The 21415-nt window shown below is 42.4% G+C and overlaps 1 protein-coding gene across 1 annotated transcript in view; it reads left to right on the top strand.

Moving 5' to 3' along the window:
- The first annotated feature begins 441 nt into the window (after positions 1 to 441).
- WDR64 (WD repeat domain 64) overlaps positions 442 to 21415 on the top strand; it is a 68023-nt gene continuing 47049 nt past the window's right edge. Inside the window, exons 1-7 of the mRNA XM_045184555.2 lie at positions 442 to 586; positions 5901 to 6031; positions 12244 to 12343; positions 14120 to 14223; positions 17100 to 17129; positions 18322 to 18432; positions 20006 to 20220. Coding sequence (XP_045040490.2) covers positions 442 to 586; positions 5901 to 6031; positions 12244 to 12343; positions 14120 to 14223; positions 17100 to 17129; positions 18322 to 18432; positions 20006 to 20220 — 836 coding nt within the window. The remainder of the gene's footprint in view (positions 587 to 5900; positions 6032 to 12243; positions 12344 to 14119; positions 14224 to 17099; positions 17130 to 18321; positions 18433 to 20005; positions 20221 to 21415) is intronic.

Raw genomic sequence — 21415 nt, 5'->3', positions numbered from 1 at the left:
AAAGCCACGCCCAGTTCCCTTTCTCGGTCCTTACCCATCCTTCTTCCCTCTCTGGCAGTGTACGCACACACTCACACACACAAACACAATTCTTGGGAAAAGCAATCTCAGCCTCTTCCTTCTAAAGGGAGGAGGCTGTTACAGAGGCATTATGATGCAATGGGTGCCATATGAAGGGCACTGGTAACATTATGAGGTCAGAATTGCGCTGAAATATTCACCCACGTTACATGCACTAAACCTCAGTCAGGTTCCTCCCTTGCCACCAGCCTAGCGGCACCTCATACCCTTACCCGCAGAATGGGATTTGAAGATCAAAGGAATGAGACCTAGGGTGACCACTGAGACAGCAGGAAGGCGGTGTGACAACCTGGAGGGTTTCCAAGTTGACAAGTTTGCGTTATTTTTTCCTGTGCAGAAGTAAAAGTTCCCTGCAACCCAATGGATATCGGGGAGGAAAAGAATCTCGATGCTACACTTCAGCTGAAAAGTTTCAAGATATCCCTACATGGGTTTGAAAAGCTGGTTGAACGTGTAGCAGCCCAGAAAAGAGATGAAAGAGCCGGCCTGTTTGTCCCAAAAGAAGGTAAGAGCAGGGATGAAGGGCAGTCCAGCTGGGTTTGCTGATTGGAACGGGGAGATGTTTTAAGCCATCAGAGAGAATTGACATGGCTTGAAAGCAAAGACACTGAATAGGGGGCCTGAGTCCTCATTCTAACTCAAAACAGCTAAGTGGTCTTGGGGAAGTTGTTTGGTTTTTTTTTTTCACTTGTCTGAACTTTAATTGTCTCAAGTGTAAAATCAGGGGGTTGGATTAGATGACACCTAAGGGTTCTTCTGCAGGATCTAGCACTTCATGGCTCACTGGTTGACCTGGGACTTGGCAGTACATGAGGGCCACCCTGCCATCTCCTTACTTCACGGTGCTGTGAGGCCAGGATGACTTCCTGCCTGGGCCTCTCCCTGTGTCTCTAGGCTGGAATGATTTTGAACATGCCAAGTAAGGGGAACAGGGTGGGCAGTGGCCTGCCAGGACTACTGGCAGCAGAGACACCAACGCAGAACTGAAGGCACACCAGTCGGTCAGGGTTGCAGGGGAGGGTTACAGGGTCAGGGCACTGAGGAAGCAGAGGAGGGGAAGGCTCAGCCAGCAGAGCACCAGCCCGGCCGTTTCCTTTTCTATTGCAGGGAAAGCAGAAGGGTTCACATAACTGGTAAGGGGTCAGCATGGCCGGTCTCTTCATGAGCCAGGCCGTGCAGCCATAAGTGAGTGAAAATGTCGACTTTAGGTGTTCAAGCCCAAACTAATATCACCTGAATAGTATTTAAAAATGTATACGTCACTTTGATAAATATAATGTAATTGATTCTCATGAAAATTCTAATAGATCAATATTACTATTGCTGATATCATCCCAATTTTATTTGTTCAAAAATGAGAGGTACAGACAAATCATCTGCCCAAGTCCCTCAGCTGCTAAGTGTTCGAGCTAAGACTCAGATTTATATGATTGTGAACTTGGCTGAGCTTTCTAACCTACAACAAAACTTTCATTTTCTTAGTCAATTTCTTTTCCTCTCTCTACAACTGATGTTTCAAACCCTTACCATTTTTTCTGAATCCTGGCAGGGGTGTCCAACCCACAGCCCATGGACCGCATAAGTCTCAGGCTGGCTATGAATGTGGCCCAACACAAAATAGTAAATTTCCCTTTTTTTTGGCTCACCAGTTTTGGTTAGTGTTTGTGTATTGAATGTGTGGCCCAAGACAACTCTTCTTCTTCCAGTGTGGCCCAGAGATGCCAAAAGGTTGGACACCTCTGGAGGGATATTAGCCCCTCTCCACCAAGCTTCCAATGTCAAACCAGAAAACAAGACCAAAAGACAAGAATTCTCTCTGACTCTCTTTCCTCCCAGACTCCCCAAAGCACACCCTACTCTTTCTTCCATTCCTCCTCCCCTCTGAGGCTATCACTTTGCTGCAACAACATCAAAGGCTCCTTTTTCACTGGCTTTGTCCTCTCAAACTAAAAATATACCCAACCCTCCCTGACCTTGACTGTCTCTTCTCTTTAAGCTATCACTGTATGTCTTTCCTTTGCTTTTTCACCAAATTTCTCCACAACATCACCTCTGCTCAAGCCTGGCTTTCCCCATGAATTTGCTGAAAATGCTCTTACCGAGGTATTTGATCACCTAATATGGCTGCCAAATTCAATAAATTGTTTTCATTGTCCAGCTTACTGGCCATTTTGCTGCATTTACAGTTAGCTGCCTCTGTTTCAAAAACTTCCTCCTGTGTCTCTCATCATACCGCTCTCCTCTTTTCCCCCCCTTCTTATTCTGTCTTTGCCTCTCTTTTCTTGAGCTTTGCCTATGTTCTCAGTCTTTATCACATAGGCACCATCTACCTGGTCTCCTACGCCAGGTATCTTGGGAAAACCTTTGACTATTTCCTTGTATCTGAGGTTATAACAACTGCCTCTTAATAGAATAGTCTCCTTGCCAAGAGTCATTTTCATCCTCTACATTTTGGCTGAGAGTTTTTCCTTTTAAAAAAATTATAAATGGCTACATTGTAGGCTTCTAAGCTCCCTTCTAAAAATCCATACACATTAACTTAGAATCTGAGGCTCTTCAGTCACGCCTCCACCTACCTTTCCAGCCTCAGTTCCTGGAACCTCCTTTCATGCATCTTCTGCCCTCATATGAACTTTTCAGCATCTCCAGCGTGTCCTATCCTTAACAACTCTCATTTTGCACAGGTTGTTGCCCCCGTGTGGGGTGCCTTTCCTCCCCTTTTTGTATCAGTCAACTCTTGCTCCTCTTTCGAGACCTGAGTCAAATGTCATCTCTTTTTAAAACGTTCAAGCTTTCCCCAAGCAAAGCCATCTTTGGCACTCAATGCACTATATGTCATCTCGAGAAAACCTGCTGAAATTTCCACCTACATGTGTGTCCTGCCCCTCCTCCCCGCCACTGAGCCGTGCGAGCACCGAAGGCTTTGCAGCCCAGGGCTAGCCCAGAGTCTGGTGTCCAGGGGCTACTGTACTTCTAAACTGTGAGCCAAATGAACAAGCTACCCCTGCTTTCATTTAAGAGGTTACAATTATAAAATCATATCAAGACATTTCCTTCCTTTATAGTGTATGAATGTGTGGATATATATATACACACATATATGTTCCTTTATAGTATGTGTGTATAGTATATGTAATACCTACATACATATATAAACAGAATATATATTATATATTTTATACAAAATTTACTAGTGTATAGCATATATTTTATAGAGAGTATAGATTTGGTAAAGACTAAGTATTACTACATCAATTACCTTCTGTGACCTGAAAGATGGAGAAGGGAGAAGTGAATCTCAACGTTCACCAGACTGCTAATACTGGTGTACATTCCCGTTCACTTTTATTGCTGGAATATAGGGTCTATCTCCCATTATGGGCAAGAAGAACTACAGAGAATGCTTTTAATGAAACAGTGCCTACCTCAAAAATGGCATCAAGTCCACTGCAGGAACTCCTCCATGCATCATAGCTCTTACACTTCCTTGTCCTGCTAGAATTCAATCCTCTCATCCTATTAGAATTAAAACATCCCAGGGAAAAAAAATGACTCAGTGACATGTACAATGAGACACATACCTCGAATCTTGTCCTAGTCGGTATGTGTTTAAAGCCTATTTGAATATCTCATAGGAATTTCAAACTTAGTATGACCAAGACGGAAAGTCTATTTGCTCCTGGAACCATGCCCCTTCCTCTGTTTTGGTAAGCAGTACCAACATCTGCTGGGCTTTAGAACCAGACACCCGAGTGTCATTCCAGAATGGGGTTTCTCAACCTTGGCACAGCTCACATTTGGGCTGGTCAAGTCTTTTCTGTGTCTGTGTGTATGTGTACATGTATGTGTACTTGTGTGTATGTGTATGTGTATGTGTATGGGGGCATGTCCTGTCACTGCGGGGTGTTTAGCAACATCTCTGCCCTATCCCCTCTAGATGCCAGTAGCACCCCCTGCCCTAGCTGTAACAATCAAAAATGTCACAGTCATTGCTGATGTCCCCGTGGGAGAGGGAGGGCACAATCTCCCCTGGATGTGAACCGCTGCTCTAGATTCCTGCCTTCTCCGTCCGCCACTTCCAGCCCCAGCCACCCCCACTCCACTAGCTAGTCTTTGCGGTTCCACTTCCCACAACTTCCCACCATTGTGCTATCTATCTCTCGTCTGCCTCTATCACTTATCATCCAGTTGAGGGCACTTTCAAGAGTGAAAGGGGGTGTTATTAATAATTAAGTTGAGCAAATAGGCATCAACTTAATTATTGGCAAGCCAGGAGGTATGACTGCCCTCGGGATTGCCCTGGCCCGAGCCCCCATCATCTGGGGCCCCAGCAGCCACTGTGCTTTCAAGAACTGTGAAGTCCACTCATATCATTCCCTGCATAAAACACTCCAGAGGTAGCTTACCATCATGCCCAGAATAAAGTACAAACTTCTGACTCAAGCTCTGCCCTCCTCTGGTCTCACCTCACTGTGATCTCCTGGATCCTCACCTTACCCCACACTCCCTGACTTCCCAGTACACGCCCAGCTCTTCCCAGCCAGCATCCTTGTGTTCATCAGCCTCTGCCTGAACACTCTTGTCTCACATTACACATGGTGATTGCTTTTTGCTTCTCAGGTCTCCGTTTACTCTTTTCCCCATGCTTTTAGGAAGAGCTTCCCAGAGGACCACCCCACCCACCAACACTACCTAATGTACTTACCACTCCATTTCACAGATCTCTCTCGGTTTCCTTCCTGCCACTTATCACACTACACATAAAGAGTGTTACTTTGTTACTAGGGCATGACATACGTACAGTGAAGACCATCAAATGCACGAATTGGAAGTATATAGCTCAAGAAATTTGGACCTTGGTAAACAAACCTGTAGCTACCCACCAGATTGAGACAAAGAACATCTCTACCATCTGAGAAAGCTTCTTCGTGTGCTTTTCAACTTAATACAGAGAGCCACTCATCTGATATCTATCCCATCACAGTCTGCAGATATTTATTTGGTCGTTCCCATTCATTTTCTTTCTCCCACTAGAATGTGAACTTCCTGAAAATGGGATCTTGTCCATCTAGTTCTCTGTTCCCAGCCCAGCATCTAGCTCAGTTCTGACACATTGCAAGTGCTTAACACATTTGTGTGTCTCACGCCTTCTTGTCCTTGACTCACTGGCCATATCTCAGTGAAGCATCAAATGAGGCAAAATCTACATTCCAAAAATGGCGTGTGTGTGGGTTTTGTATCTGTTTGTACACTTACAATGTTGAAGAACCAATCAAGAATCGCTCTTTGCTCACTCAAGATGACCTCTAGCAGAGACCCCTGATGGGTAAAACTTTTAACAATAAGAAAGAAGTAACTCACTTTTTTTATCTTTGTATTCCTGAACAAAACTCCTAAAATAGCTGCAACAAAAGCTACAGAGGAGGTACTGAACACCAAAGGAAACTATTTTCTTCTGACTCTAGCCAAGTCCCTAGTTGTATTTCCAATGGGAAAAAATCTCTAAAACACAGAAGAATCTGGCTTCTGTAAGTTAAAACGACATACGCTAGCAAATAGAAAAGACGGCTGGCTCTGGCCAGTGTGGCTCAGAGGTTGGAGCATCATCCTGCAGACCAAAAGGTTTTGGATTCGACCCCAGTTGATGCCTACACAGCCAGCCACCAATCGATGTTTCTCTCTCCCTTCCTCTCTCTCAAAAGTCAATAGACATATTTTCAAAATTCTTTTCATAAAAAAAAGAATGAAAAGACATCTGTCAAATACAATAAAGTTCTTGGGATTTTATGACAATGTTTTTGCGCTTTCTTACCTTGCAGAGATGATGGACTATGAGAAGTTCTATGGGGCAGTGCAAGACCTCTTTGGTTCGGAAGTGAAGAATCAAGATGTGAAATACTTTTACAGGAAACTTTGCCACAACCCCGATGCCCCTACAGACTGGTGTGAGGTAGTCGCTGTTTATGTTTCTATGAGATGCATGCATTATTTTCCTTTGTCTAGAATAAACAATGAAAACAAAGTGTTACCCCCACAGGGGGACATGCACAATGTGGTGGCATGTTTAAGTGCCCACACCGTCCAGAGGTGTCCACTACCCATCGTTGAAAGTGGGTAAACCAGATGGATGTCTAACTGTATTATCAATGAGTAACTCTTAATGCGTCTAGACCAATTGGAAGAACTGTACAGGCTATTAACAACAACCAAGATCTTCATGGTCTTCTTTACATCCTCAATGAAATATTCTTTTTCAATATTATCAATATATACAAATTCCAGTGTATCCAAGTTCTCAATATAAGAGAAGAAACCGGTGATGATTGACCACCTCTTCCATTTTCTGAGTACTATCCTCACCGGCACAGTGTTGATAGAATTCTGGTGTTCTTGGAAGAACCTGCAGAAGAAGCATGTTTGGTTGCTAAGTGGAGGATGGAAGTGGAGACAAATTGCCTCTGATCCTTGTTTAACCTCACAGAAGAGGCATTCTATCGGTTTAGTTATAAACCAGATTCGTATTCTAAAAGGATTTGCAGTAGTTTACAATTTAAACAGTTGTACATGCACATACACAGTACTTAAAATGATTTTTAAATTATCTGACTCTCTCAAAAATTAGTAGTGTAATAGGCAAAAAAACAAAGATTTATGAGATTTCACTATAACATTGAAAGGTGGTGGATATGTATACATAGAACTTTGAACCCAAGATACAGAACAAATACATCTCAGCTACATATAGAGACCATCGTAAAATTGATCACATATAAGGCTAAAAAGAACATGTCAATAAATTCCGATACAATAAAAGTAGAAACCAATAACAGAAGATAGCCCAAATGCCCCAAACCAACCAAATAAAAATGATTAATTTTATAAAACAATTGCAAACAAAAAGAGCTTCTATTAAGCCTTTAAATTTTTTCTACACCTCAGGAAAGTTGAAAAGTTCGCCAATTCATTTTAAGAGGCTAAATAACACTGAACTGAATGAATAAAATGTCAAGGAATTATAGGCCACTATTATTTATGAATATACATGCTTAAGTTTTAAATGAAATTTTAACAAGTTGAACGCAGCAGGGCGTTACAAAGTCATTTCTGGAGTACCAGGTTCATGCACCAGAAATAATGAATCCTGGTAGCCAAGCTGACTGATGTTTCTTGTTCTTTTCTTTCCTTCTTCCTTTCATGACACTATCCTGTTAAATTTCATGGGTTCCTATAAATCACATGCAAGTTGAGTAGAAAACCTTGGGCTGATCATCTGACATGTTGTATGTATTTGAGGAATAACTTGAGGTTTGAAAAAAATAGTGCAGAAAGGCCCCTCTTTTGTTTTCCTATCACTTTCCTCACCAACCATCTGTGCCAGGGCTCCTAAGAGGCATTTCTATTTCCAGTTGGGTGACCTAACCTTTCTGGGCTTCAGATCCATCATCCAGAAAATGGAAATGCGTTGCTGGACGACGAACTTCATTTCAGTACGAATTAGCTGCTGCTTTTTCTCAGCCAATAGTAATCTTATCAGGTAATAAGAACTAGGTTGACTCTTTTAAAGTCAGGCACAAAGGTACAAACCTGATTCTGAATATAGATCTCTTTATTGTACCAATGCCACAAAAAGGTGCACTTTCTTTTTCTAGATTTTAGGTACAAACACACTTGGGAAAACTGCTATTTATAGAATAAGGCAACTTTAGAACTCAACTGAAACTTCACCTAGATCTGCCCCTTTCATTTATAATGAGAAAAATTAGATGGAAAGAGATCCAAAGAAATGTGACTGTCTCAAATTTATGGAGCTAGTTAGTGGAAAGTTCTGGTACAGACACAAAATACTGTTGCTACAGACCCATGTTAGTCTAGTTTCCAGTGGGCAGTTCATGAAAACACTCACATTAATTCAAAGGAGGCCTCTTTGGCATACAACCCCATGTGGGATACCTATAGCTGTGTGCCCCCCAAAGTGAATTTCAAGTGGGTTCGCATAACTCTAAAACTGTATTTGCTCCAGGGTTAAACACTAGTTGCATACAGGTTTTGGTTGCCTTCTACCTGCTTTTCATTTGCTCGTCGTGTTCTACATTGAATACGTGTTCCTTATGTAATCCAAAAAAAAAAAGTGTACTAAAAAAATGAACCACTAAAAGCATGGAGCAAGCCCTTTCAATAACATAGTTAAAAGAAAAAAAATCAATACTCTTATGTATCATTAATAGTCACAAAATGCTCCAAGCATGTCACAAGTACAATTACTAGTCTGAAATTTTAACTGTTGAAAGAGAAATTTGAGATCTTTGAGGCTATAGACCACCATAGGAAATGTTTAAAAACATTGCCCTAAACATTTTCTTTCAGTGTGAAACTTTAGTTGTGTCTTAGGAAGGAGTATATCCGGTATAATATCCCTTAAATTTTTCCTCAAGACATTTGAGCAATTTGATGTTTTTAGTGTCCTTTGGAAGTTACTTCTGGTAAGCATTGTAACTTTGCATTATTGCAAGTAGCAGTAGCAAAATTTATTATTTTCATCAGAGCAGATGCCCCACAGGATGGCACCTACCTCCACATAGATGTGACTATAAAATACACACGTGACAGATTGCATGGCTGATGGGCTGAGGTGGCCGAGGTGCCCAGTGGGCACTTGACCCGTGAGCTCCAGTTCCTGTACTGTCCCTACAAAACTGGGCATTACATTCCCTCAAATGCTGACATTGATTGAGCTCCGACCTGGCACTTGGTGCAACCTAAGTACTTCCTAATCTTCCTAATTACTAAATAATCTCATTGTGCACTTCCTCATCCAATTCTTACACCAAGGCATATAGTTCTGGTTATTATTGAATATCCTTACTTTACAGATGGGGAGAACTCAGACACAGAGAAATGAAGGACCGTGCCTGACGTCCTGTGACTTGCAGGCAGTAGAACCAGCATTGGACCCAGGCCCAAGTTAAAAGCTCCCAATATTACCTTAAACAAGATAGTGTTCCTAGATTTCTTCCCTCATCTGTTCTGAACACTTAACAGATACCGTGTCCCTATCTCCATAAAAATTGCAGCAAAATACAAATCAAGTTGAATGACAGTCTTAAAGTGCTTTTTGAATATGTAGGTACTGCAGACAAATAGAGAGCATTACTTCCAACCAAGGACAACGTGTGTGGTGTGGCGTTCTCCCATCCTTGAGAAACATGCGTATTCAGTAGCGCAAAAATAATCATCATTCTCATCATTTCCCAATCTTTTTAAAACTTATCATCTGTGGTTAAATTGGCTGCTAACATTGGTCAATGCTTGGCTGTATTTTGCTCAAGTCATTTAAGTTATGTACTGAATTGCATTTATAAAATGAAGACGTCGTGACAGGCAGAATTTTAAAGGTGCACCCTTCCAAGTACCAGTTTAGGTACTGCGGAGAAGGGACTTTTGCAGATGTCATTAAGGTCTAATCAGCCGACCTTAAAGTGGAGAGATTATCCTGGGTTGTCTGGGTGGACCCAAGAGGACGGGGAAATGAGGCTCCTAGTAGTAGCAGGAGGGTTTGCAGCACCAACCTCTGGTATCGAGAGGGAGGACAGCCCGTGTGTTAGAGGTGACAGCCGGCCAGGAAGCAGAGAACTCGGGTCAACGACCGGAATGACCTTGGAAGCAGCTTTTCCCCAAGTCTTCAGTAAAAAACACATCTCTACTGACAGCTTGATTTTAGCCCATTGAGACCCATTTTGGGGCTTGTAACCTGCGGAACTGGCGAGCTATTGTAGTAAATGGGTGTTGTTTTAAGCCACTATGAGACCATTCGTTTCAGTAGCAATAGAAAACTAATACAGAGGAGAAAGTGTCAAAGTTCAGAAAGACCGTCTGCGGCAACGACCAGCAAAAACCAAAATGTAGCTAAGAGAGGAATCCAAATTCCATAGTAATGGGAAGAGGAACAACACTTGCAGAAGGAGGTGGGAGAAAAGCAGGGGAAAGAGCAAGGGTTATCTGTGGTGGCTGTTGGAAGGTTTTCTGTGTTGTTTTTGAGACAGGAGAGATTTGAATATGCTGAAGGCAAAAGTCAGTAGGAGGGAGAGACAGAGGGAAGATACTGAGGAGAAAGGAGATCAGCTCTAGAGATGAAAGGGGATGGGCTGCAGGGAACAGAAGAAGGATTAGTCTGGGGAAGGGGAAACACAGATTCCTTTAACAGGAAAGGAAGGAAGAAGGGGTGAATCTGAAAACCAGGTTGGTTTATAAGTGGGGTGGCCAGAAGAGCTGAGGAAGCTCTCGTCTGGTGGCTTCTACTATCCTCTGAAGTCGGAGGTGTGTCTGCTGCTGAGAGTGACAAAAAGGTGGGATCCCATATTCCAGGAGAGCGGAGGTTTGACCTTGTTTCTGTGGGCAGTGGATGCAGTCACCTAGGGAAGCAAGGGACGATGGCCGGGTGGCAGTCACAGTAGTATGGGTCCAGGCACACAGGCAGCTGTATTTCCCCAGCAGTGGGGTGTCTTTCCAGGCCAACGCAGTGGTGTAAAGGGATGGAGGATTGCGGAAATCAGTGATGGAGGTGGCTGACCACCGATTCTAACCTGGGTAAGAAAGGAAGCGATAGCTGTAGGGACCTGATGGATGCGAAGGAGCAGGGGCTGGTTTTCCTCTCGGTTCTGATTGGCTGGGGAAGTCAAACAGATCTTTCCTAGGGAGGGTCCACACACCATCAGCCTATCACAGTGCCCGCCTGATTTTACATGCGTTGTCTCATTGAAAAATCATTTGTAAAATTCAGGGCTTTGTCCTCTTATTCTTCCAACAAAGAATTTGAGACTTACGGAGGTGAAGGTATTTGTCCAAGGTCTGAGTACCGACGGGTTACACAGCCTGAACTCAGACATCAGACGGTCTGATTCCACAGTGCATGTCCTTTGTCATGAGGCCATATTGTGGGGTCACACACACACAGCGCTAAGGTGCAGATCAATACCTGATCATGCATCAGCGAGTGATGACGAGGACGGACTGCAGCAACCAAAGCTTCCTGTCCACTCCAACACAGATTTATTGGAAGCACCCTTTTTCTCATTTCTCAATCCGTCAAAGGAATTAGATGCTAAATCCAGAAGTTTGGTACCCATGGAAAGTGAGCAGTGATTACTACAAAGATGCTAACGGAAAGGTTTTATTGAGGGCTGTCTTTGCTGAATGATCCTGGCCTTCCCAGCAAATGAAATCTAAGTGTGGGAAATGGCTAGGGCGGTCGTTGTGTGTTGTGAGGTTTGGGAGTCGGGGGGTGTAGAGGAGGAGGTAGTAACATATGTGAAGCGACTGAAGGCACATGTGTTAACATAGTACGAAGTCATCAAGCATCAAAGTAAACGTTAGTTAAACAAACTGATATATAGCTCATTTTGATTTATGTTCAGTGGAGTCATTTTGTGAGTAGATCCTTCATACCCCAACTGTGGTGTGTCCTGAGAGCTTGTTAGAAATGCAGACTCCCAGGCCCCACCCTGGACGTTCCAAATCAGAACCTGCCTTTTCACAGGCTGCCCACTGATTCCTGTTTACACTACTGATTCGTGTTTACACTGTTTCCGAAAAACTCTGCGGTTCATTCTGTCTATTCATTAACAAGCACCAACCAGCCTCAAGTTTATGAGATGTACTGTCATTAATTTCTAAGAATTTTATTTCTGTTTATTCATAAGACAATTGAACATCTATCTTAAGCTGTACAGCCTCTTGAATTCCAAAACTCATCCTAAGAGGAATAAAAAATCTTGCCCAGGAAGATTTATGGAAAATGGGTAGGAAAGTCATTTGAGAGTGACCAAATTCAAGGTCAAGAGTCTCAGTGGGGACCCTGTCTGATGAAGGCTGATTTGATTTCCAACCAAGCGCCCGCTCCTGATAGGGCTCTCGGCCTGAGCGAGGACACCAGCCCAGCCCACCCACCGGAAAGCAAAATCAGTCTGCTTAAAAATCACGCATCGTCAACACACGGTGTGTTAAACGTATCACACGGCCTTCTCTTCGTGAGGGGACCCCCTACCACTTATAAAGGGAATTTTGACTGTTAATTCAAGACTTTAAATCCAAACAACATCCAATCTGTTCCTCTACAGGCAATTCTGAAATATCGCTCATGTTTATATGTGTTGTTTGGGATTTTAGATCTTTGGATATTTCTCCTCTGAAGATTCTCTCACTTCCCAGATGAATGAAGAAAATTTGATTTTCCTTGTTTCTAGAAAACAGCGAGTTGTCATTTCAGGTGATATTGTTTGTTTCCCTTCCAAACTAATAGAGGTTTTAGTATTTTCTTAAAAATAAATATTGGGAATATAACATTTCCATAGGATCCCTTTTTATTTTGTTTACTTTATCAGTGACCATTCTACGGACACTATCAGAAGAAACGATACCTGCAGATGAGTTTGATTTATTGCCATTATTCTAAAGGACACAATCTAGGGAGTGTGGGGCTCACATTTTACTGAGTAGGCACAGATCTCAAGTTAAAGTTCACTATGGCACCTCAGTAACGCACATTCCAGTACCAAATGGAACCACATTTCTTTTACTATATTCTTAAAATTGAAAGTTCAAGTTTTCACTAATTAGAAGTCATTTCCCAAATCCCATCCTCGATGATCTCACAGAGGTTTAACCCTAGATGTGACACGAGGCATTTGGGCCAATCACAGAGGGATGGTGTCTCATGTTAAGAAGTCTCCAGCTGGCATGTCAGTTATTTTAAAATCTGAGCCTGGGACCAGCAAGCCCCATCCCTCCGCAGAGCTGACACTATGGGTTTTCTTCCTTTCTCCCTCCGGAAAGAGAGAGGTCCAGGAAGAGGAAAGGCAAGCCCTGGAGTCTGCCCTTGTTCTCTAGCAAATTCTGAAACAAAGTGTCTCTGGTCTTCGTTTCCATCTGGTCTTCCTTTAAAAAGCACCTGAACTTATTTGTCCTTTGTGACCCAAGCCTGCCCTTGTCTTGGACCCTTCCTTAGCCCGACTGTGGGCCTCACCAGAGCCCAAGCTCTGGCCATGGAACTCTCATCACAGAACAGAAGCAAGGGGGCTGTTAGAACTTTGAAAACATCTTTCTAGGTGGCAATTAAGTTCTATAGTCCATTTATTCACTCAACAAACATGTGTTAAGGTCTACCACATGAGCCAGGTAGCTTTCTGAGTGCTGGGGATATGGCAGTGGGAAAACAATCATAAATCATATATCCTGACCTCATGAAATTTACTTCTAATGAAGAGATATAGATAATTTAAAAATATCAAACAAGTAATATATATAATAGGTCAGATGGTATTTAGTGGTACAGAAAAAAAATTAAGTAAGCAGGTTGTGGAAAAAGAAGTTGGCCTGGAGATGGGAACATGGTGTGGGATTTTAAGTAAGGTAGTCGGGGAAGACCACGCCGGGAAGGTGCTAAAGGCCTGGAGTGAATGAGAGAGCAAACCATATACTCCAGGTAGGAGTGGAGGCGGGGGAGATGCCAGGGAGTATGCGCACACACGGCTGGGTCCTTGTGCCCGTGATGGAGACTTCTGAGGAGCTACAGGGCGGCTGCAGGTAGAAGGAGGCACGATCCAAGTTCTATTTCAAATGTTCATTCTGGCTTCTGTGTCGAAAATAGTCTATAGTGAGGCAAGGCCAGACACGGAGAGACTGGAGGTGGGGCTTGGCATGAGACTATGTCCTCAGCCTTTTTTCCGTTCTTCATTCCCTAAGGAGCCTGGTAGACATTTTTCTCACTGTGAGCCCTCCTCACCCCAGGCCCCTCCAGCCCCTCCCCCCACCCCATGGCATGTTAAGACCTCAGACATACTGCGTAATGGTTTTGTGCCACATATCTACCTGTGTGTTAAAAAGAGTGAGACTCATTCACACATCCCCAGCACCAACCTACACCTTCTTGGGGACAGTATTTTCTCTGTTGAAAAAAAGGTGGTTGCTCTTTTTACACAAACCCAACAAATGACTTTTAGGGTCTTTACTGCTGGGAGCTGAACTGAATTTCTGCTGTTACCAGGGAGTAGGAGACGGGATGTGATCAAGTGCATAGTCAAGATCCCGCAGCTGGATTTACTGATAGCAGCCTCTCAGAAAGGATTAATAACCATTTTCAACAACCAGGTAATTTCAAATCTTGGTCCCCTCCTGCCCTCCCCCTTCCTCCTCCCTCCCTCCCTTCCTCTCTTTTGTTTTACCTACACATTATACAGATGTATCAGGTACAGCAGAAACCACAAACTATATTTCAGACTTACTCCAAAAAATCAAACTAAAAATGACCGGAATAAGAGATCGCGGAACCCCAGAGTGATTGTTGAGATTTAGTCACTGCATTTAGCATTGTCCCTCGTGTGGCATAGGACCCACCTGGTGTCTGCACAGTTAAAGGACGACCCTGATAACTTCTCAGATAAAATCAGAAGAAGGCATAGCCACGTGATTTTGCCGTAATCCTACCAAAGAATGCAAGCGGTCTGAACGAGAACCCTAGAGTAAAGAAAAGAAAAAGGCTCGAATTCCAGTCCCTTTGTTTTACCACCTGCGATGGTAAGTTGGGAACTTACAGAGGCAACAAATCTTTTCGCGTCTCTTTTTTTACATCTGTAAAACGAGGACAGTAGGACCAGTCCTCGCTCCCTCAGAGAACCGTAGTGAAGGGCAAATGAGATAATGAATGTAGAAGCACTTTAGAACGATAAATTCCCATATAAACGTCACACATTGTTCTCATTAATGTCATTCTAAATTTATACTTTTGGACTTCTATTTTTAAAATAGGAGAGATTTTAATGGAGACATAATCTACATCACACTACACTATGAATATACAAGGTGAATGTTTGCTGTTAAATATCAAAAAATTATTCTAGTTACTAGTTTATTCCCAGCGAACGGCAAGTTTTATAATAGGGTCGAGAATAAATAATGGCCCCTTTTTATTATAAAATCTTTTATCACAAAATCATAAACACATAATTCTGTAACAGAACAATATCATACTCAAGCACACCATAGCACATTGTAGGTGAAATGTTCAAATTAAAACTATAAATTGTTACACCCATATTATTACCCTACCAACCACACTCAAGCAGGCTTTACTTCTGCCGGATCCTGTGTATTAAAATAATCATCAGATGATTAAAATGTCAACACTAATTTTCAGCCCTTCAGTGATCTCCAGTACAGCTGTCAGATTCAGTAAGGAGGGGGCTCCCGGCCCGCAGAGGCCCTGCAGCCGGAGGCTGAGTGTGGGTGTGCGGCCTGGGTCCCACCCAGCTGTGCCTGTTACCAATTTATCTCCAAGCCCGCATTCCTCCTCATTCAGAACCAGACAACCTCCCTTCCTGGGTAGCTCTGTTGATTCAATAAGTTAATACACATAAAGTATCTGGCATCAATGTAAATGCTCAGAGAATGTTGGCAATTAGGGTTATGAACTAACGATGTGGAAACCAAATGAAATCATCTTTCCTGATGTCTTTCTGCAGTACGTCATTTTTCTTCTCATTTTTAACTTTATTTCCTCAAAAAATAGAATTGAGATGGTATCTACATAAAAACACAAGAAGGAAAATAATGAACTTCATAATAAAATAGTTCGGGATTATGTGAAATAAGTGAGGTGGCATTATCATATTTGCAGAAATACGTGTCTTTCATACACACACACGCACACACACTTACAGGTGAACACAAATACTCACAAGCACACAAACACGTTTCTTTCTTATAAGATACTGTAACTGGAGAGAAAAGATTGCTTAAACACTTATTTGAAGACTTAATACACCAGGGATAAATAGCATTTTGAATGTTGCATGCCTCACAAATAGGATGACACATTCTATGAGAAAAGACATTTGGTAGGGTGGGTACAGGAAAAATTTATTAACGGGTAGTCAACAATGCAAATAGCTTAACACCTTAATCCATAATTTAGGCTCTATCTGAAGTCGAATAAATACTTTTAAGAATTTTCTTGGTGCTCTCTAGAGAGCTTCATCATGGATAGTTTCAATGTCATTAATAGGAATTCCTGCCAAAAAAGCTAGACTTTAAAAGTTCAGATCAACATTTAAAGAAGAGAACTTTTGTGACTTCTGCTGAAGGTGAAGTTCGAGAAAGGGAAGAGGAGAAACCATGAGTGTTCTTTTTTCTGCTCACCAGTTTCCTTAGAAATTTGTCCGCCTATAAATAAATCCCTGGTTTAAAAGAAAGGAAACAGCTTTTGTGAACTCTTCAGCTGAAAGGCACTTGGCGATGCCCGTGCCTAGCAATTTTAGTCACCGCCCTGATGTAATTTTTCTCCTTTTCACACAATCCATTCCTTCTGGGCAGCCATTTCCTACGTATCTGGGCCTCCCAAAGAAACCAGGTCATTAATATACTTCAGCTAAACAATTAACTAACATGCCTTAAGGGTATAAGAGGCTGCTTGTGTATATCCTAAGCCTGTAGGGAACCAATCTATGATCCTCAAGCGCCAGGGCGTGATATTCAGTATTTACTGAATAAAATGGGAAGCCCGCTGGACAGAATGTTCTTAAGTGTCTCAGTAAGTTGAGAGCTAAATCTCAACTAGAGCAATGTTTTCTCCATCAATCTATACTTACAGCAATCTCTTTACTATCTTTCTAACTACTCTGCCATCGCTGTTAGTATTATCTTGCATTTCCATTTTTTTGCTTTGCTCTGAATCACTAAGGAGTGCAAGGCAGTTGGCAAATAGGAGGGACAAAATGACTAGTCAGCGTAAGACGGAGAACGGTGTCTCCAGGTTTCAAGACAAGCCACTGCAGCAGAAACCTCAGCCAAAGCAAGCAGAGCATTACCCACAGAGCGGGCAGCTTCAGAGGACACAGGGAGGAGAGCGGTGGAAGTGGAAATGACAAGTGAGATTAAACCCAGGAGATGCTGTGTCATCTAAGAGCCAGCATGCACTCCTTCAGTGGCAGAGCCAACTAGCTTTCACTGTTCTCTTCCTTTGCTTACAGATGAGAGTGCAGACCAGCACCAACATCACCGTAAGTATGAATTCCTAATTAAGCCAAACGTAGGGCTGTGGTGATGGTTCCCCCAGAACTAATTCCAATCTCAGCAAAATGCTCTGAGAATCACACGGTGTCCTAGATTGTAAATTTAGGGTTATTGACTAGAACTAAACCTTGAGCAGCAGGGACCCAGGTCTTGCTTTGTGGAGAGAATTGCTCGGAAAATGATTACTCTGGCAAGCTTCCATTTAAAAGCTTCACCAGAGTTCTTCTGAGCACCCACTACTCAGGAATGTAAAAAATGCACACAATCCAAGTGTGAGAACAGCGAGGAAATAGCCAATAGAAATCATTTTAAAACATTTTATTTAAAACTTGAGAAGAGCATTGCAATTTGAGTGCAGTGTTGGAATTTATTTAGTCTACGCTGTTCGTTGGAAAAGTAAGCCAGTGGCAGATGCCCAGTCACAGGGGCTTGCTCTCAGAATCCCGCCATGCCTTCAGGAGGTGGGGAGACCCTTGACTTTTCCCAAAGCCTGCTTGCCGACACCCCGTGCCCTGAACTGCGGAGGAGGGGCCTGGTTTTTCTCTATGCTTCTGAGTCTTCATTTCTTAAGGCTGGAAAAAACTGTTAGATTCCCACTGTGTTTTCCAGAAGGTTCAGGGGCATGCCTGAAACACACGCAGCAGTTCCTGGCACTCACGAAGGGGAGCTCTTCTCCTTGCCCCGTCGTGGGATGTCCTGGGTATTACTGTTCCTACCCGTGCTGCCTTGGTGACTTTAGGCAAGACACAAACTCATTGGCCTGAACTTGATCATTGACCAGTGACCACGAGGTCATTTCTAGCTAAAACTGCTAAGCATGGCTACAGGGCCAGAGGCCGTGATTCATCCGGTGTCCCTGCCTGTCCCTGTGAAGAAGCAATCTCACCTAAGTGAACAGGGCACAAAGATGGCTGCTCCCCTGGCTGCTATGTGCACCCAGAGCGGTGCCAGGAGCCAGCTCCACGACTCTCCAGCCGGTGGTCTGAGAAACTCAGGGTGAGGGAGAAAGGTGACAGCCCCCTCTCAAGACCTCACAGAAGAGACGTTGGGAGGCTCTTCTTCAAATAAGGGGGCAAAATGGGGCCTTTAATGTAACTAACCTGTTTTTTAGTAACCATCACTGTATGATAGGACAAAACACAACATATATCCCCCCTCCAATCTATGCTTTTCTATCAGGATACCTCCTGGATTACAGGATGTGATTACCTGCCACAGCTGAAACGAATTGTTGCCACTACGGAAAGAACCATTATTGTCTGGGATTATAAAGCTCAAGGGTCCAGCCAGGTACTGTATCGGAGAAGTACGCAAAGAAGTGAGACTGTCTTTTCCATGCCGGTGGGATGTGAGCACCACCCTTTGTCCATCTGTAAAACGAGGGGTTTAAGTGGATAATCAAGTCCAGCATTAATATTACTATTAATATTTTCCACTTAGTATATATTCATTGGGGGTTATTTGATTGTTTCTTTTTAGTAGAGGCTAATTCCTTCCTTCCTTCCATGCCTTTCTCTAAATCCAAATATTAGCTTTTTGCCTATGCTCATGTTATCAAGTTCAAAGTTATTCTCTCCAGTTCAGCTTTGTGTGGTAAGAAAATTATTCAAATCAAATGCTTAATTCTGGCAAAAAAAATTTTTTAAAAACTACTGGAGCAGAAGTACAATCATTAATCACTCCTTCTAGTCTCCTTCCTTTTAACCTCCTCTCAATCTTTCCCTCCATCAACTCAGGTCCCAGGTCAAAGGTCACCTCCCCTGCCCATGGGACCCAAAGTGGCCCCTTGGTGACTCTTCAGTCCGGCACTGTGGTTTATTTCCTTAACTGACTTCCGTTATGCGCAATGATCTGTTTTATTCTTCTGTCTTCCCCCACTGCAAGGGGAGCTCCACAAAGTCAAGAACCTGTCTTGCTCCTCCTTGTCCAGCCAAGGGCCTACAGTAGTTCTCGGCATGCCACAGATGCTCCAAAAGTGTTTGTTGAATGACTGAAAGAACCTCTCAATATGTTCAAGTCCCACTCATTCTAATGGGAACAAAACAAATTAAATGTTTTTAATATTTATTTTTTCTATCTCAGGTAGAGACTGAGTTCCAGGAGAGTGATAGCTGTACAGTGTAGGGAGCCCAGTTCAGCAGTACTGTCAACTGGCCAAACGCTTGCTGAATATTTCTGAATAAACTTAAGTCTGAAGACAGTTTTCTCCTGATAGCTCCTTGTGAAATATTTGGGACTTGAATCCTTGAGTTTCCTTTTTACCACCCAATTTTATGTCAATACTGTTTTAATGCCTATACCTTTTTATGCTTCCTGTTGATATTGCCTTATAAATCGAAGAAAGGGACAGTCATGATATTCCATCAGAAAAATCTCATCACTACTGAGCCAGAAGTCGGTACCTTACCCCTTTCCCCACAAAACAGCCCAAAACACAATGTAGGGCTCACAGTGAGTGTTCATTAACTTCTACTTGATTAACTTGGTTTCTTTTTCCCCTCAAGCTCCTTCAACACTGTGGGAAGACCTAAAATATGAAATATCAAAAGTCAAACATTGATCAAATAATAGGAACAGCCCTGACTGGTGTGGCTTAGTAGGTTGAGTGTCGTCTGCAAACCAAAAAGTCACTGGTTCAATTTCTGGTCAGGGCACATGCCTGGGTGGTGGGTCCCCAGTCTGGGCACCTGCAAGAAGCAACCACACATTGATGTTTGTCTCCCTGCCTCTCTCCCTCCCTTCCCCTCTCTCTAAAAACAACTAACTCAAATCTTTACAAAATTAACAGGGACAGTATTTAAGTTTAATGTTGAGATCTTTGGAGCAATGTAATAACTTATGAAAAGCACCCTTCTGTTCCTAGGAAAACTATTTCGTCATAAAGCCCATGGACCACTGCCTCCTCTGCGTGTGTGTCGTGTCCTTGCCTGACCAGCTCTGCCGAGATGACATCCTCCTGGGGGACGATGGCGGCTTTGTGAACAAATTCACAGTCCAGAGCGATGACTTTGGATTGAAGCAGGCAAAGTCCAAAAAGAAATTACAAAATCAGGTCTTAGACTCAAAGAACTTTAAAAGGTAAGTGAGTACACGGGGAGTCCAATTGTTTTAACACAGACATCGTTCAAGTATTTATGGAGGAGAAACGATGAGTCAGACCACATGGTAAAGGTTTGAAACATAAGACTGAAGAGAAAGGCCTCTTGCCTCAAGGAACTTCCAATAGAAAGGGAAGACACCCAGGAAAATTAGTAACTAAAATTCCTATTCTAAGCACTATTGACAATTAAAATGTATAGGTACTTGAATAAATTAAGAGGCAAAATAAAAAATGAACTTGTGAAAAACTATAAAAGATGTATGTATCTATTTACTATTTTATGAAAGAAGAGTCTGGCCAAAAGCAATAGATATGAAATTCAAAGAAAAATTTTGATAGATTCGACTCTACACACGATAAAACTTTTGGGCATCAAAAGATAACATTTTTAAAGCAAATAAACTGGAATAAATATTTATAACAGATACGACAGACAATGGACTGATAGTCTATTTAACAGGTGTTAGAATTCGGTTAAAGAAACAATAGTTCCGCCCAGAGAGAAATGGGCAAAGGTCGTGAACAGATCATTCACACCCCTGTGCACACAGTACAAACTGTCAATAAACGTTTCCAAATGCTCATTGGGCAGAAATGCTAACAAAACTGGCCTCCAGCTGATAAGGTTGTAAGTACTTTCATCGTCGTCTTTACACTTGCAGTGTCTCCAAAGATTTTAGAGGAAGACATATATTTCTCTTATATGCAGAAAAACAAACTTTGCATTAAATGTGTCCTATTAATCAAAGAAATAAAATCAGACATAATTCCTCACTTAAAAAATTGGAAGAGATTACAGTTGCCCTGGGACCTGAGACCCTCGTGCGGTGAAAGATATTAGCATGGCTATCACAGTCTTATTTCTAGTAGTAAAATATCTGGTGTCCAACAACAGGGGAATGACTGATTTAAGTGATCAGTATTCACTGAAACATATAAAAATGAATTGACTCAGGTAAGATAAAAACAATATGAAACAAAGTTCTTCATTTGGATGACCAGAATTCTTTTCAGTAAAGGAGAGAGTACCAATATTGGACTGAGATTCTTTTATATAGTTTTGAAAATTCTGACTCTGTAGCTCAAAATTTGCTGACAATCTTTGATTTTTCCATTTTAAATAAACAAGGTTAGGAAAATTTAGTTAAAACACTTAAAAGTGGTGGATACACA

This window comes from Desmodus rotundus, chromosome 10 (assembly GCF_022682495.2).
Source record: "Desmodus rotundus isolate HL8 chromosome 10, HLdesRot8A.1, whole genome shotgun sequence".
Classification (NCBI taxonomy): Eukaryota; Metazoa; Chordata; class Mammalia; order Chiroptera; family Phyllostomidae; genus Desmodus; species Desmodus rotundus.
This window is presented reverse-complemented; position numbering and strand designations above follow the sequence as displayed.